General features: G+C 40.1%; 1 protein-coding gene across 6 annotated transcripts in view; it reads right to left on the bottom strand.

The window, feature by feature from the left end:
• LOC143360219 (zinc finger protein castor homolog 1) overlaps positions 1-17,774 on the bottom strand; it is a 216,152-nt gene that overhangs the window by 56,314 nt on the left and 142,064 nt on the right. For all 6 annotated transcript variants that reach the window (XM_076798879.1, XM_076798923.1, XM_076798912.1 and 3 more), the window contains exon 5: positions 11,634-12,055. In XM_076798879.1, coding sequence (XP_076654994.1) covers positions 11,634-12,055 — 422 coding nt within the window. The remainder of the gene's footprint in view (positions 1-11,633; positions 12,056-17,774) is intronic.

Genomic DNA, 17,774 nt, shown 5'->3' with positions numbered 1-17,774 from the left:
TTCGGACGAAATTGCAAATGGCAAACGTATAAAAATTATAAATCTTCGGGACGGTGTGTACGATCCTGCGAAGAATTCGAGTCGTTAACCTTTGGCCCCTCGTCGGATTTTCACTGTGACAGGGATCAGGCGTCTTTATCGTTACGACATCCTCTCTCGGGGACGTTAGGTGAACCGGAAACGACTTCCGGTTCCCCGAAAACGTCCACGGAATCGGAATACTTAGTCGATTCGAAAGGTCGACGACCCCTCTCGCGGCACGATGCAAGCGCGAGGTTGCATCGACCCAATTTTCCCTGGCGGATAACAAGCTTCTAGAAACAATTACGCGTGCCTACTCTCCCGGGGCGATAAATCTTCGGCAAATGAAATAACAGAAGCGATAAATTTGTTGGTACCGAAACATTTCAGGAATAAATAGCGCACGGTGTAATCTTAATGGAGTGTTCATTTATATTTGTACACCGCGAGCGGTTAATTTATTGTTGAACACTCCCCGGGGAAGAACGTTTTCACGATTGTAAATCTTCGGGGACGTTCATCGACCATAATCTTATCAGTTTGTGACAGTATGTTAACTCTTTGCCGCTTCGACTGGTATGCGAGGCCTTTCCGAGGCTCGTAGGGATTGGCATAAGTTTTTCGGAAATCTTAACATCACATGCTGGCTCAGTTACGTTGCAGGTTTGTAATTTATATTTTGAAACACGCTGTCTTTACACTCTGTTTTATTTAAATTTAAAATGATTGTTCAGATTGGAGGATTTAATATTAATTTAGATTCAGGGAATTCAAAAATTAGTAAAACACTGATCGGTAAATCTCGAAGCAATTGGGAAGGGAATCCTAAAATGGAGGAGGGTGGATTCACAATATTTTCACTTTAATTTTTCTGAGGCTTGCAGAGTGGGGACTGAGGGGTTAAAAAATCGGCAGAATTCGTATCCGTGGTAATAACAAATTCATATATGAGCAGGAAGCTCTTGGAAGAAGGCGAGAGTGGGAATATATTCGTTAAGCGTCGAAGTTCCTGTAATTCCGACACTTTTCTCGCAAAGGGACAATCAAAATAGTAATTAGGGGCAGGGGGGAGGGTTAAGGGTGAGAGAAACGAGAGAAAACCGTAGAAGCAGAGGCAGGGTTGGCAAGAGAACCAGCTCGGAAGAGACGACAGTTGCCGGAAGCCCCATCGCGGTACAAATTATTCGAATCCTGTACGATTTCCGAAGCCGTATCTGCGATGCGTCGCTGAATTTATGAAGCGATTGCCACACATCGTGTTCCGTCCTCAGCCGTCGCCTCCTACCCCTGGGCCGTCCCGTTTCCATTTTCTAACCGAACACGTTCTCGTACACGCACAAAGTCCGTCGACGACGATGACGACGACGACAATGACGATTTTCTCTGGATCTGTGTCCCCGAGAAAGAGAGGATCGAACGAACGCGTCTCACGTGCACGGCAATCGCGTTCCATCGATCCCCCGTTCGGCCGACGATCGACCATTTATATTCCGCGCTCATAATTATCGTCGACCTTCGATGCCCAATATTACGGATCGGCGTGCGGATCGCATGGCAATGCGCCGGAAAGAATGTCGCCGACGTTGTTTCCGCGGGAAATCGCGCGATTCCACCGATCGATCTCATATTTTTCATTGTTCTCCAGCTTGAGAGGGTTCTCGAGTCGTTGGAGCGGGGGTTCGATGTTGTTTTGTTGCCGGGTATGGTGTAGGTTGCTTCTGAAGTGAGAAAATTGGTCACGGCTGTTGGGAAATGGTAATTTTGTAGTGATTTGTAGGGAAAGTGAGGTTAGAATCGTTTGTGGAGATTTGTTTGCGATGTTTTGATATTATTTTGTTGGTAGAAGTGTTATAGGTTGCTCGCAAATTGTGGAAATTGGTCGTGGTTGCTGGAAAATGGTAATTTGTAGGGATTTGTAGAGAAACTGAAGTTGGAACAATTTGTGGAGACTTGTTTGCGAAGTTTTAATATTAGTTTATTCGTAAAAGTATTATAGGTAGATTCTAAATTGTGAAAATTGTGAAAGTTGGTCGTGGTTGTTGGAAAATGGTAATTTTTAGTGATTTGTAGGGAATTGAGGTTCGAACAATTTGTGGAGACTTGTTTGCGAAGTTTTAATATTAGTTTATTGGTAGAAGTATTATAGGTAGCTCCTAAATTGTGAAAATTGTGAAAATTGATCGTGGTTGTTGGAAAATGGTAATTTGTAGTGCTTTATAGGGAAATTGAGGTTGGAACAATTTGTGGTGATTTGTTTGCGAAGTTTTAATATTAGTTTATTCGTAAAAGTATTACAGGTAGATTCTAAATTGTGAAAATTGTGAAAGTTGGTCGTGGTTGTTGGAAAATGGTAATTTTTAGTGCTTTATAGGGAAATTGAGGTTGGAACAATTTGTGGAGATTTGTTTGCGAAGTTTTAATATTAGTTTATTCGTAAAAGTATTATAGGTAGATTCAAAAATTGTGAAAATTGTGAAAGTTGGTCGTGGTTGTTGGAAAATGGTAATTTTTAGTGATTTGTAGGGAATTGAGGTTCGAACAATTTGTGGAGACTTGTTTGCGAAGTTTTAATATTAGTTTATTGGTAGAAGTATTATAGGTAGCTCCTAAATTGTGAAAATTGTGAAAGTTGGTCGTGGTTGTTGGAAAATGGTAATTTTTAGTGATTTGTAGGGAATTGAGGTTCGAACAATTTGTGGAGACTTGTTTGCGAAGTTTTAATATTATGGTATTGATAGACGTATTATAGGTAGCTCCTAAATCGTGAAAACTGTGAACATTGATAGTAGTTGTTGGAAAATGGTAATTTGTAGTGATTTATAGGAAAACTGAGGTTGGAACAATTTGTGCAGAATTGTTGGTGAAGTTTCAATATTCTATTATTGGTAGAAGTAGTACAGGTTGCTTCTAAATTGAGAGAATTGGTCACAGTTGTTGGAAAATGGTAACTTATAGCGACTTATAGAATGATTAAGATTAGAACGGTTAGAAAATGGCAACTTCTGGCAATATGTAGAGAGGATAAAATTGAGACAAGTTTTAGAGACTTGTTTGCGAAGTTTTAATATTATTTAATTGTTAGAAGAGTTATAGGTTGCTCCTAAATTGTGAAGATTGAGGTTTCTGGAAAATGGTAACTTGTAGCGATTTATAGAAAGGTTGAGGCAAGCTTTGGCGCCTTGTTATCACAGTTTTAATACTACATTCGTGGTAGTAGAATTATAAGTTGCTTCTGCGAATTTATAAAATTGGTCACGATTGTTTGAAAATGGCAACTTGGGACGATCGATGGAAAGATCGAGATCCAGACAAGTTTTGAAGACTTTGTATTGGAGTTTCGATATTATTTTAATGTCAGAATTTGTTAAATTTCTCTATAAATTGAGACAATTGTCCAAGGCTGCTTCTAAATTGTGAAAATTGTCCAAGGTTACTGAGAAATGGTAATTTCCGACGATTTATAGAAAGATCAATGTCCATACAGATCTTGGGGACATTTTGGCAAAGTTTTAATATTATTTTGGTGCCAGAGAAGTCGTAAGTTTCGTCAGAATTGATCCAATTGTTCACGGTTCTTGGAAAATCGCAGCTTCCATAGCAACGTCGCAAACATTGCTAAAGACCGTAAGGTATTGGTCCACACCCATAAATGCCTCTCTAAGCCGCCTAAATCTTTCGACAGTCTTCATTTATCACACCCAACGATCTCAATTTCTGGCACACACCTAGCACCGCATTCCTACAACCTTGTCTAATCCGAGACGTCGCTGTAAAAGGAAGAATCAATTAAAAAATACCACGTACTCATTCGAAACGATCATCCTCCCAAAAACAGAACCATCATCATCATCATCCTGGATGAAATTTTTAGGGACCAGTGAATCATGTAAATTCTCATCTTCCGCTTCAATCTTAATTTACGAAGACCTTCAGGACGGATGGAAATTAATATGGCAGAGATTTATGCTACAGTCTGTTCTCAAAACATAACCAAAAATTAAAAACAATCTCCAAATGTTAATACGATGGGTGACATAATTCGTTCGTTGACAGAATTTAAAGATCTGTTACAAATTCTCTATGATCGTGATAATAAGTTCCGACTGTTTTGAAAGACCTTCAGGACGGATGGAAATTAATATGGCAGAGATTTATGCTACAGTCTGTTCTCAAAACGTAACAAAAATTGAAAACAATCACTAAATGTTAATACGATGGGTGACATAATTCATTCGTTGACAGAATTTAAAGATCTGTTACAAATTCTCTATGATCGAGATAGTAAGTCCCGAGTGTTTTGAAAGTTTGAACAGGTTAGGATCGTTTCGCAGGGTCTAACGCTATTTTCCAAGTTCCGCGAGAGTTCGAGAGCCCGAGTGCAGTCTCCCAGTGCAACTCTGGAGCGTGCAAATCGAGCACGAAGCTCCACAAAGCAGATTTCGATTGCAGAGTAGCCCGCGCCGGTCCCACAGTTCGAATCTCGCCAACAAAAGCGAAGAAACCAACGACGACGAAGAACAAGAAGAAGAAGAAGAAGTAGACGAAGAAGCACGCGAGAAGAAGTAGAGAGTCAGAGGAAGGAAACGACTATCATAGAAACAAATAGAGAATGCCGTGTACGCCGCCGAGAGGACAACGACGACGACACAACGACGACGAAGAAGAAGAAGAAGATCGAGCATGAAAAGGAAGAACGTACTGCGAGAGAGGACGAGGAGAGGGTAGAAACGAAGACTCGGGGCGAAAGAGAGAGAGGGGAAACGCAGAAAGAAGTGGTAGGGCGAAGAGCTGTGCGAGAGAAGAGAGAGAGAGAGGGAGGGAGGGAGGGGGGAGAAAGAAAGAGAGTGAAAAGGGGGCGGGAGAGGGGGAGGAGAGGGCAAAGAGGGAACCCGGGAGAGTATAGAGGTATATGAGAAAACAATAGAGCTGATTTGCAAACAATAGAATAACGTTAAGAGTCGAGTATTATACGCCGTTGTTACTTCTTGTGCCATAACGCCGGAGAGCATATGCCCATTAATATTCAAAGGCGAAAATAATGTAAACGACACGACAAAAATCGGGGGAATAATTTCAATTCTCCCCGTATGGGATTCCAGCGTGGCGATACACCGAGCAAGAGAGCCTCCCGGGCCCATTTCGTGTCTCCTCCGAGAGACTCGACCGGCACGTACACGCGCGTACCCGCTCGACGGGACCGTGCAGCAAGCCACCGGTTCCCGTCGTGCTCCAAACCCTGGGACCCGTCGCTTTCCCGTGGATTTCCCATTTGGGGCCCATTTTTGCCTTCAATTGCACTGAACAAGAATTTTCTTGTAACTATCAGAAGCTCTGAAATAACTCTTTTATTGCTTTCGAAATGGTACCCTTTGCGATCGGTGGTCCCCGTCATGCCCCATTTCCGGGACTTATGGATTTGCAATGATATTTCATTTGGAACCTTTTGCCACTACTTGCACCGAACAAGAATTTCCTAGCAATTGGAGGACTTTGAAATCCCTTGTTTAAAGTCCCGCTTGTGACCCATTGCTGGGACCCATGGATTCCTAATTAGTTCCATTTGGGTCCCATCTTTATGTCCACTTGCTCCGAATAAGAATTTTCTTGTAACTAGAAAAAGCTCTGAAATGACTTTTATTGCTTTCAAAATGATACCCCTTGCAATTGGTGGTCCCCGTCATGCTCCATTTTTGGGACTTATGAATCTCCAATGACTTCTCATTTGGAACTTTTTGCCTCTACTTGCACCGAACAAGAATTTCCTAGCAATTGGAGGACTTTGAAATCCCCTGTTTAAAGTCTCACTTGTGCTCCACTGCTGGGACCTATGGATTCCCAATGGTTTCCATTTGGGACCCATCTTTTTCTTCACTTGCACTGAACAAGAGTTTCTTAGCAATTGAAGGACTTTGAAATCCCTTGTTTAAAGTCCCGCTTGTGCCCCACTGCTGGGACCTATGGATTCTCAATGAGTTCCACTTGGGACCCATCTTTATCTCCACTTGCACCGAATAAGAATTTTCTGGTAATTACTGGACTGAAGTAGTTCTGTTTTTTACTGTCTTCGAAATGGTACCTACTGCAATTGGCCTATTGCCTTAGTACCCCTTTCTTGGTACCCATGGATTCCCAATAATTTTTCATTTGGGGCCCATTTTTACCTCCACTTGCACAGAACAAGAATTTTCCAGTAATTGCAAGACTTTAAAATATCTCTATGCCTTCTGTTGTTTTCGAAATGGTACTTAGTGCAATTGGTGGTCCCCTTCGTGCCCCATTTCTGGGACTCATATATTCCCAATCATTTTTCATTTGGAACTCCTTGTTGTCTCTGCTTGCCTCGAAGAAAAATTGGTGGTCCCCTTCGTGCCCCATTTCTGGAACCTAAAGAGTCCCAATAATTTTTCATTTGGGGCCCATCTTTACCTCCACTTGCACAGAACAAGAATTTTCCAGTAATTGCAAGACTTTAAAATATCTCTATGCCTTCTGTTGTTTTCGAAATGGTACTTAGTGCAATTGGTGGTACCCTCTGTGCCCCATTTCTGGGGCCTAATGAGTCCCAATAATTTTCCATTTGGGACTCATTGTTGTCTCCGCTTGCCTCGAAGAAAAATTCGCGGTCCCCTTCGTGTCGCATTTCTAGGACCTAATGAGTCCCAATAATTTTCCATTTGGGACTCGCTGTCTCTGCTCGCCTCGAAGAAAATTTTTTTGAAAATTGAAATAGTGAAATTCCAAGCTTCTAAATTCTCGGATATTATTTAGTGACAGAATAAATCTCTCTAAATTTTTATTGTTCAATAGAAAAATTCACGTCTAAATTTTACGCTAATATTCAAGAGAAGAATGAACGTTTCCAAGATTTCTATAGCACAGTAGAAGACCCATTTTTAAATTTATCAAAGACCATTCCCCAATTTCTTTTGTTCAGTACAGAAACTTTTTAGACAGTTATCGATCGACCAATGTATGGTTCCGCAGAAGGAATTTTGGAGCATCATCGAGTCAGACCGGTGGGAGTTCGAGGGCATCGGTGGGTGAATCACCGGCACGTTTTGATGACTGGATGATGAGTCGTCGACAGCCGGCAAAGAATCGTGTGCGCGGCGCGCAACACCAGCGTTAGAATAATTCAAGGGTTCGTGGAACCGCGGACAATAATTCGCCGCGATATCCATTGCCGTAATCTGCGGCGTCGAAAGAGTCCCTTGATTCTTGACCTTAATTCGTTCAGACGTGGTTCCCATAAAATAAACGAGAACAATGATTCCTTTCCCCTCGATTCGCGTCGCGATAAAATAACCGTGAGAGGAACGATCGCCGACTGGGGCAATAAAGTTGCCCCGTGAAATTTTGGACAGTATCGAACCCTTTATCTTATCGCCGCTCGAGGGTCAACCGTCGTCAACCGCTCCAATGAATCTGTTATACTAATTCACGGAAATACAAAAAAAAAAAACACACAATGAAGTCACAATGTTTTTATCCAATTTCAAACACTGCTTTCAGGAGGATAAATATTCATAAAAAGAATATTAAATTATCCTGAACTTGCCGATTGGTGATTAGTAGACTAGGATTAGGATGTTTATGCAAATTCCAATTTTTATAAACAAATTTTAAGAAAATAGAATGAAATAAAATTCTATTTTTCATGGAAACAGGCTCTGTAGATCGTACTAAATTCTCTCGAATTTTATATTACAGCATTTTTTGAAAATTTTCACGAGCCACAAGCGCGTAAAGATCCGCGGTGATTAGATAGTAGATTTTGTGAATTCATGACATGCACGAGTGTGATGAACATAATTAAATGCCAACAAACACGAAGGCCTCATAAATTGAACAACTTCACTTGCGATTAAATGGAATCTTTGCTGATAAATACAATTAGCGAATTAATTTCAATTACTGTGGTAGGAAAGGGGGTGAGAAAAAGTGCTCTGTAAAATTGCAAATGGAAGTCCTGTTTTCAGGAAAATAAAAATACAGCAGTAAATCGACAGTGATAATGTAAATTGATTATGAAATATCTATTTAACAACCCCTAAATTTTTAATTTTCAATGGAAGGTTTCTAGGAGATCAGAAATAGGAAAACAGTATTCCGTCGGACGTTTCGCGAATTAAAGAATTAATCATGGAGCAAAAATTGATGGATCTGATAACCGTGGATTTCACGTTCCCGTGAATTTCAATTAGTCCATTAGTCCATTAACCCGAGCCGACACCGCGGACGCCTATTAACCCCAACCGTCTTGTGTCGCAACACGAGTATCGAACGAATTTATCTCTAGTTATGGCGTTTAATTGCGATAATCGGCTTCGTGAGCGAGGCTCGATCGAACCGTACTTTCTACGAAGACTAACGATTACAGAATAACAGGAAACTTTGCAGAACAAAACAAAAAGAGACATCTACAAATCACCCACGAGATCATTCCCGAAGGAAAATAAAATTTTTCTTGCGGAAGATTCTTCCGGAAAAAATTCGATTTTTCGGAAGCCCATAATTGTTTCGATGCGCATTCGAGCGAGATCATTTTCACGGCACGAACGCTGAATTAGCGGCTATATTTTCGAGCAGATTGCGTCAGACCTTGAGGAATTAACTTTCTAAACGAACAATTTACATTCCGCGCCGTCCTCCGACACACCCTTCGGTAACATCATTCGATACGCGATTATGTGCATATTATTGCAGTAAATAGAAGTGCGATACGCTGCAACTCGCTCGTAACGCCTGTGCAAACAAAGTTCGATTGTTCCAACATAAAAAATTTTTCTTTCGAAAAATTGTAGTTGAACGCGTCCTTCGAAAAAAAAAAACGATCGCCGAATGACACGGACGAATTTCGCGACAAACTTATCATCGAGTCATCAATTCTGCGCCCACTACATGTTGCTGTTGGCGACGGTTCAACTTCTCTCGAAAAAGATCGACGAGCTCGATTTGTTAGTTTAACGCTGAGCACGAGTTACAATTATTTTTAACGAGGCCGGAAAAATTGTGGAAAAAAATTTCCAAAGGATTAGATGTTAATTCGTGGACGTTTTAATTGTCCGTGCGCGCACACTTAGGCCGGAAAAATTGTGGAGAAAAATTTCCAAATGATTTTCCAAAGGATTAGATGTTAATTCGTGGACGTTTTAATTGTCCGTGCGCGCACACTTAGGCCGGAAAAATTGTGGAGAAAGATTTCCAAATGATTTTCCAAAGGATTGGATGTTAATTCGTGGACGTTTTAATTGTCCGTGCGCGCACACTTAGGCCGGAAAAATTGTGGAGAAAAATTTCCAAATGATTTTCCAAAGGATTAGATGTTAATTCGTGGACGTTTTAATTGTCCGTGCGCGCACACTTAGGCCGGAAAAATTGTGGAGAAAGATTTCCAAATGATTTTCCAAAGGATTGGATGTTAATTCGTGGACGTTTTAATTGTCCGTGCGCGCACACTTAGGCCGGAGAAATTGTGGAGAAAGATTTCCAAATGATTTTCCAAAGGATTAGATGTTAATTCGTGGACGTTTTAATTGTCCGTGCGCGCACACTTAGGCCGGAAAAATTGTGGAGAAAAATTTCCAAATGCTACCGAACTATGAAACAGAGAGACCGTTTAATGGCGAGAGGATTAGATGTTAATTCGTGGACGTTTTAATTGTCCGTGCGCGCACACGTGTGCGCCAGTTGCGAACCAGCGATCGCAAAGAATCTAATTATTTAATAAATGCTCGGCGAGTCGCGCGGGCAATATTTCACTCGAGATTATTCGCTGGTTTACGATACTGCGAGTCGCCAATAAAACGGGACAATTATTTTCATATAATTGGCTGGTCGAGAGCGAGCGCGCGCGCCAACGTCATGGCCTCTTGGCGCGTTGATCGTTAAAGTGGAAACAAGTTGAACGAAATCCAACCGCTGTAGCAGATGCTCGCCGGCATGTTGACAATCCGGTGTCACGTCATCATCAACCGTGCCGGTGTTCGCGATACACGACCGTAATCGATCTACGTCCACGAGCGCCGCGATTCGAGCCTCGATTTGCACCGACTCCGATGCCTTTTCGCTATCGCGAAATTCAATTTTTGTACCCTCGCATTCATCACCGGCTGCTTATACCGCCTTTTTATCTCGCTAAATTAATAGCGAGTGTAAAGCACGCCTAATTTTCTCGCTCTTTACCATTTCTGGACGATTTTGTGTGTCCCAATCGCATAACGTCTTCCGTGTTCGACTGTCGCAAACATTCAATCTTTCACGTCTCAAATTAATTATTACCACCTTGTGGCAGGTCATGCAATTTTTTTTTTTTGCATATTGACGACAAAAAGATACAGTAGAACGAATTTTATAAACTATTTTCTTCGTAACTAGTTCTCTGTATTTTTCTTTTAGCCTGTTGCAATTTAGGTAGAAAAATTTTATTTTGCATAAAGTCTAGTTATTACATTTTATGAACTATTTTCTCCGCCAATAAATTCGGTCGTTTTCTATTGTGAAATGTTATAACTACACTGAGGATTTTATGCATTTGTGACAAAGTAGGTAGGCGTATTTTAAAACAGTGAAAATATTAGAAAACTTTTTAAATACTGTTACACTATTTTCAACCTATTAAACATATTAAGAAAGAAAATAAATTTCTACTTCACTCCAGTCTGTTGCAATTTAGGTAGGAAATTTTTATTTTCCATGAAGATCCGCAGTCTAGTTATAACATTTTATAAACTATTTTCTCCGTCAACAAACTCGGCCGTTGTCAATTGTAAAATGTTATAACTAGACTGCGGATTTTATGCATTTGTGACAAAAATAGGTAGGCGTATTTTAAAACAGTGAAAACAGAAAAATTTTAAAATACTGTTACACTATTTTCAACCTATTAAACATATTAAGAAAGAAAATAAATTTCTACTTCACTCCAGTCTGTTGCAATTTAGGTAGAAAATAACTAAATTTAGGTAGTATAACATTTAGTGGTTACTGTTTAAAATTAAATCCATTGCATGTTCGATCAAGTGACTCGAAACGAGTTTAAACGAACATTAATTATAACTAATTGTTCCAAGCATCGACAGTACCTACTAAATATTGCCTTATAAAAATGGCAACCCTAAATTTATCGTCCGTAATTTTCAACAAAATAAACGCCTGGACAAGGAAATTTATTCCACTATTTTCCCTAAACGAATTTTTACAAATTTAATAATTTCAAAAATTGTAAAATATAAAACCGGTCATTTTGACCGTGGTAGGTACAGTGTTAACCCCTTGTCTAGATCCCTTCTTCCTCGAGAACAATCGCGAGAAACAATTAACCCCACGTTGGTGCGCACACGTGTGCATCTTCGGCCCCTAACCTAAACTTCATTTGGCCCGTTGAAAAAATTCCACAGTCAACAACGCCGCTCCACAGGCACCCCTCGAGTTAAGCCTAATCGAGTCAGGGATCGCAAAAAACGTGAGAGAAAATGAAAAAAGAAAATCGAAACAGTCGATTTCCATGGCGAGAGAACGATAAAAACCTCGCGCGAGGGAGTTTCGGTGGTGAGGGAGAAACGGGGGATGAAAAGCAACCCTCGTCTAATTAATTTGTTCGAGTGACTCACCCTCGACTCTTCAGGTTCCTCCCTCCGGACGTTCTGGAAGAGGACGCTGCCCATCTGAACCTGAAGACTCTGCTGCAACAGTTGCGCCAGCTGCGGATTCTGCGAGAGTATCGCCGGATTTTGTTGCAACAATTGTGCGAGCGCGGGATTCTGCACGAGAATCTGGCTGAGCGACGTGTTCGCCATCGCGTGAAGCGATTGTTGCTGTTGGTGTTGCTGGTGCGGCGGTTCCTGATGATGTTGCTGCTGTTGATGCTGCTGCTGTAGGCTCGGAGAGTTCGCGTTCGATGTTTGACAGGACTGAGACAGGTTGCTCGAGGGTGGATTGTGCCGGGGTGGGCTCTGAGGGGTGTGAGGCGGCGTAGGAGGGCTTCCTGGCGCCATCGACGACGCATCCTTTTCCTCTTTCACTTTCACCTTGCCTGGAACCAAAAATAAATCGACCGTGTTAGTCAAAGTTAAATTAAAAGATACTTTCATCCCTTATTTTACTGCTTGGAACACTGAAAGAGCAAATCCTTATATCTTAGGGCTGGAAAATCAGACCAAAAATTACAGTTTTAGTCAAAATTAAATTAAAGTGGACCTTCATCCCTTATTTCGCTGTCTAAATTATTCAAAAAGCACATCCTTGTGTTTAGGGGTGGGAACGTTGTTAAGGGTGACTCTGCAGAATTTCTGACTAATTGTCACTGCTAGAAACATTTTTTTGCAACTCACAATTCCCTTATATTTCCTCATTTATTCATTCAGTATACATCAACCCCTTTTAGCACTTCCTGACACGTGCAATTCTATCATGCAGAATAATTACAAGTAGAAAATTATTAAATTGTAAGTAAATTATTCAAAGCATCTTCACTCAGTTGCGTTACAACCAGCCGATCTTAATGACTGCATTCACACCAAATTTTAGATGCAAGGTAAAGAGTATTAATGACAAATTCTTAACACTCTAAAATCAAATATAAAATTAAAACTAAATCTAAATACTCTAAAATAACGTCTGATCCTCGTACATAAAATAATAAAATTGTTCCCAAATTTTCTAGTAACTTGTCAACGTCATCTTAGCTGTCCTTCGGGCACCCACCCCATTTTTCAACCCCCTGTCCAAGAAGCACAAAACCACTCGTACATTCACAGATACTGACACTAGAAATTGTAAACGCATCCCACGTAACAGTGCAACGTACAACAACAAAAAATATTAAAATGTTAATTTACATCGAACCCGCCAATAAAAAAAAAAAATAAATTTCTAAATGACGTTCACCCCACAAAATTCTCGTTTAAAATCATGTTCAGCGCACTTCGATCACTTTCGTCACAGAACAACGGTTCTAATTGCGACACCAAAGGATATCCGAGGGCATCATGTCACTACACGATCATGCGCGATGCACCAACCCTGTTACATCCCCCCCCCCTCTACCTACCCGAATTTCTCACGGCAAGCCAGCAGGACTTCCTCCTCGCAAGGACGCCGCGCCGAGACTGACTCTTCCTCTCGGATTTTCCAAGATTTCGGAAAGTCTCGAGGAAACAGAGTGGGGATCGAGAGATCGTCGATTGGCCGGACGCAGCAAGACCGATCGACGAATAGCGGCGCGGCGACTTCGTGCCGGGGGAAAGAAAAAAAAAAGCTGACTGAGGGTGAGTTTTTGCCCGGTTCGAGAGGATCTAGACACGTGAAATTGAGACGTCTCGATCCCGAAAAAGCCGCAATCGACTGCGAGCAGGTACATCTGCTCTTCGGGTCACCTAGAGCCGAGGGATTTCCATCCCCCCTCCTTACAACTATCACACGAGGACTAGGAAGACGAATTTAGAATCCTCGATTCAAGTGTTACATTAACCGTTCGGCCATCGTAAACTGATTTTCTTAAACGGTAAAAACACTGTTTTACTAATTTTAGAAATTTCGGCACTTTCCCTGACACTTATCTGGGACCTCCGCTCTGCCCCGTTCCGCAAACTCTGGAGACTGAAATTTCCTTCTAAATATTAGACTAGGAGGTATTTGATCTTTGATGACAATTTCGAGGCAAGTCTGAAACTATTTTTCTAAAATTCACCCTCGGAGAGAATTTTACAATTAGATTAAATTACGAAGCCTTTTACGTCCGGAATAAATTTACCTTCTCAATTTTCGAACTAATATTCGCTGAACTCTATTCCTAGACTCTGCTCCCCTAAACTAAAATTCACCCTCGAATTGCCTTCCAAATTAAATCACGAACCCTTCTACTTCTAAAATAAATTTGATTTTTATCATGTAGTTCCTCTAGTAAGCAATTATTCTATCATCTCTGAGTTGTATTTTTACTAGACTGTATATGCAATCTGCAAATTTCTGAAATACGAAGAAACATGAGTATAAATATTTAAAAAGAAGTAGTCGCCTTTACATTTTTTCACAGGGAGTCTTTTAGAAAAGGAACCAATTGTTATTCTAATTTTGATAAAAAACAGGACACGAAAATAGGAACATAAAAATCTGCAAATTTCCGAAATATGAAGAAACGTGAGTATAAATATTTAAAAGGAAATATTCGCCTTAATATTTTTCACAGGGAGTCTTTTAGAAAAGGAACCAATAGTTATTTTAATTTTTATAAAATACAGAACACAAAAATAGGAACCTAAAAATCTGCAAATTTCCGAAATATGAAGAAACGTGAGTATGAATATTTAAAAAGAAATATTCTCCTTTAGTTTTTGTAACAGGGAGTCTTTTAGAAAAGGATCCAATTGTTATTCTAATTTTGATAAAATACAGAACACGAAAATAGGAACCTAAAAATCTGCAAATTTCCGAAATATGAAGAAACGTGAGTATAAATATTTAAAAGGAAATATTCGCCTTTACATTTTTTCACAGGGAGTCTTTTAGAAAAGGAACCAATAGTTATTTTAATTTTTATAAAATACATCACAAAAATAGGAACATAAAAATCTGCAATATATTCATCGCAATACTTTGATTCTAGCATTCTAAAAATCCAACACCCCCAAGATTCCAAAAAATTCTCTTCAATGTTAAACAATTTCCACACCCAGGAACAACTCTGCAATTTCAAATTATTTTTCCAATGCAATTTCTAATCAAACCGACAGTCGTCAGTTGAAACCCCCAACGACCGTGGCAAACCAACCCCTATTTTTTAAAGACTGTCCCGTCCGGGGGTAAAAATTTCAAGGAAGGTGCCAGGCCGTTTTTAATGTCCCGGGGGGGGGGGGGATCTCAGGTAGATCTATCAGGATTTATTCGCGCGCGGAGGATCCATGAGAACATCAAAACCCGATCTCGGGTTCTGTGTACCTGCCCGTCTAGGTTTAGGACCTGGCCAGTCGATTCCGTGGCCGCGAAAAGAAAAGGAGAGACTCGGAAATTGGGAGAAGGGATGAAAAGGGAACGCATCCCATGGGGCACGGCAAAGTCTATCGAGAAATTACGCAACCCCTTAGGCGTCATTTTTACCTATGGTTCTCTGGAGTCCCCCTCCAGGTTTTTCACCGTTTCCCGTTGCCATACGGGATTTCCCTTTTTTCCTTTTTTTTTCGATCCGAGGGCGTCATTTAACGAGGCGGATACCGTCGACGATGAAAAATGACTATCCTCCGAGATAATTTAGGAGACGGATTCCTGTGGGAAAGTGTTCCGCCGGGTTTCCAAACCGGGGACCGGCTGCCGGAGATTTTTAATTGAACTCGTTCGGACACTTGTGGATTTTTCGGATTTATGGGCCCTCCAGGCGGACCGATTGCCCGTAATTTTTCGACCGAAATCGGAAATTTCATTTCTCCGGGAAGATTTATCGTTGGTAAAAAGCTGACGAAAGACGGGAATATTTTAATTCGTCCATGGTGGAAGAATGCTGTTCGGTGAAGCATTCATTTTACACGTGAATTATTTATTTTATTAGACAGGTCGACTCTTGCTGGGATGAGATTTATTTGTTATTAAAGCTTCCTTTAATCAGCAAAATCCTTCAACTATTTTCCTCTAAAAATATTGGTTTTCTTTACTAGGGGATTTATCTATCATTCCTTACAGGATGTCTTTTATTAATAAATCTTGACGTTAAATTGCAAGAAATAGGAATAATAATATACTTAAAAAATTATTTAGAGCTCATATCACCTTGTAATACAATCTACCACGGTTTTTACTATATTCTTTTACCAAATTATTTTCTATATTAAAACCTTCAAAATAATGTCTAGCTCCCTGGATTAATTTTTCGAGGATTCACGAATTTTTAAAAATTTTAAAATGCAGTGAATTGCACGGTATTTCCAGCTAAAGGGACTTGACGTTTGAATAAGAAAATGTGTAGGAGCGAGGTATAGTGTTCGAGGTCCGATAAAGGAAAAAAAAAGGGTCTAGGGAGCGCGAAGGGCCGCGAGAGGTGACTTGAAATGATTTCGTACACGTTTCAGCGTTAAATGGATTCCGCGGGAGATATTCCTGAGGGATCGCATGCAGGCCCGGCGTTATGCTTGTGCATCTTGGGCCGGATCCTTAAATCGACTCGATTTTTAAGGTCCGACCCCGTGGAGGAGCCCTCGCCGCGGGATCCTGTGTTTCTCTTCCTCTCGCGACGTTCTCCGTTTCATCTTTGCTCCACATCGGCCCCGGCCGATTGATAAAAATCAAGAACAGAGAAAACCGCGGTAAGAAATGACCCTGTTAAAGACCACGGGGGTTGGGGGGTGGGGGGTGGGGCACGCTGAAATCGAAACGCCTGGGAAAATAATTGTTACGTTTGTCGGACACGCGTTTCCTCTGAAACTTGTCGCTCGAACCATCCTCCTGACTCCATCTTATTTCATTTTCTCTAATCGTTATTTTCAATTTGTGAATAGAATTATTGAAACTATTCCAATCGACGTTCTTCTGACGCTGTTATAGCAATTTAATTGTTAATTTAATTGAGATTTAATTGATTCAAGTGGGAAATCTTTGAACTTGTTGAGACATTTTTAAGTGACCATTAGTTATTACTATTTTAATCTTCGTGTATTGCATTTAAAAGAAAATGTTTAGTAATGAGAAAGCGATTGAAATTCTCTAACACAATATTTTTCCGGCACTGTTACAACAATTTATGGTTTTAAAATCATGATTTTTGCTTCAGGTTTTTAATAGAGGATCTTTGACCTTGTTCAGATTTATTTCAGTGCTCACAGACTAGTATTTTTAAATCTTCCTATGTCTTCTTCAACAATTTCTTTAGATATTGAGAAATTAGGGTACCCTATATCGATCCTTATTCTTTGGACATTGTTGTGACACTTTACCACATAAAAATAAGCACCTTATGAAAATTGATGCACAGTGTTTTAAGTAGTAAAGCCTCAGATTTGTTTAGACATTTTTTATTACAGACAGAAGGGTCGAAAAATACGATTTCCATAGGAGTCACTTCTCAAATAGAATATCTGACAAAATTTTGAAAATATATCAAACTCTTTTATACTTTCACTGCAGAACAACAATTTCAGTTTCACTGTAATTAAAATTGTTTTTAAGCATTAATACAATGTAATTTTTCAAATAGAATATCTGACAAAATTTTGAAAATATATCAAACTCTTTTATACTTTTGCTGCAGAACAACAATTTCAGTTTCACTGTAATTAAAATTATTTTTAAGCAGTAATACGATGTATTACAATAAGAGAACGTCCGATTTGAATGACTGATTAAAATAGAAGAGTCTTACAGGTTCCTCCGAAGCAGTGTTTATTGTTAATAAAATGTGCGACGTTAAGAAGCGAATTTTCCCGCAAAATAATTAATCTCCTCGGATTTTACAGGCAGTAAATACTTTGTAACTTCCTCGCCACCGATAATTCGATCTCCCCGACGATTAAAATACAATACAAACTTGCGATTTCCCTCGAAAAGACACTAAAGGATTCCCCAAAGACATCCGAACATGTTCAACACAGAAAAATTCAGCACCGTAAAAATTCATTTATCGTTAGGCTCGCATACAACGAGTTTCGATTTTAACGACTGATTAAGATAGAACCGAAACCACCGCGTTTCCCGCAGCAGATAGCCAGGAAATTTTACGAAGACGTTCAATGTATACCTAACACGGCACGAAAAGCTGCGTAAAAATTCGT

This window comes from Halictus rubicundus, chromosome 1 (assembly GCF_050948215.1).
Source record: "Halictus rubicundus isolate RS-2024b chromosome 1, iyHalRubi1_principal, whole genome shotgun sequence".
NCBI lineage: Eukaryota > Metazoa > Arthropoda > Insecta > Hymenoptera > Halictidae > Halictus > Halictus rubicundus.
This window is presented reverse-complemented; position numbering and strand designations above follow the sequence as displayed.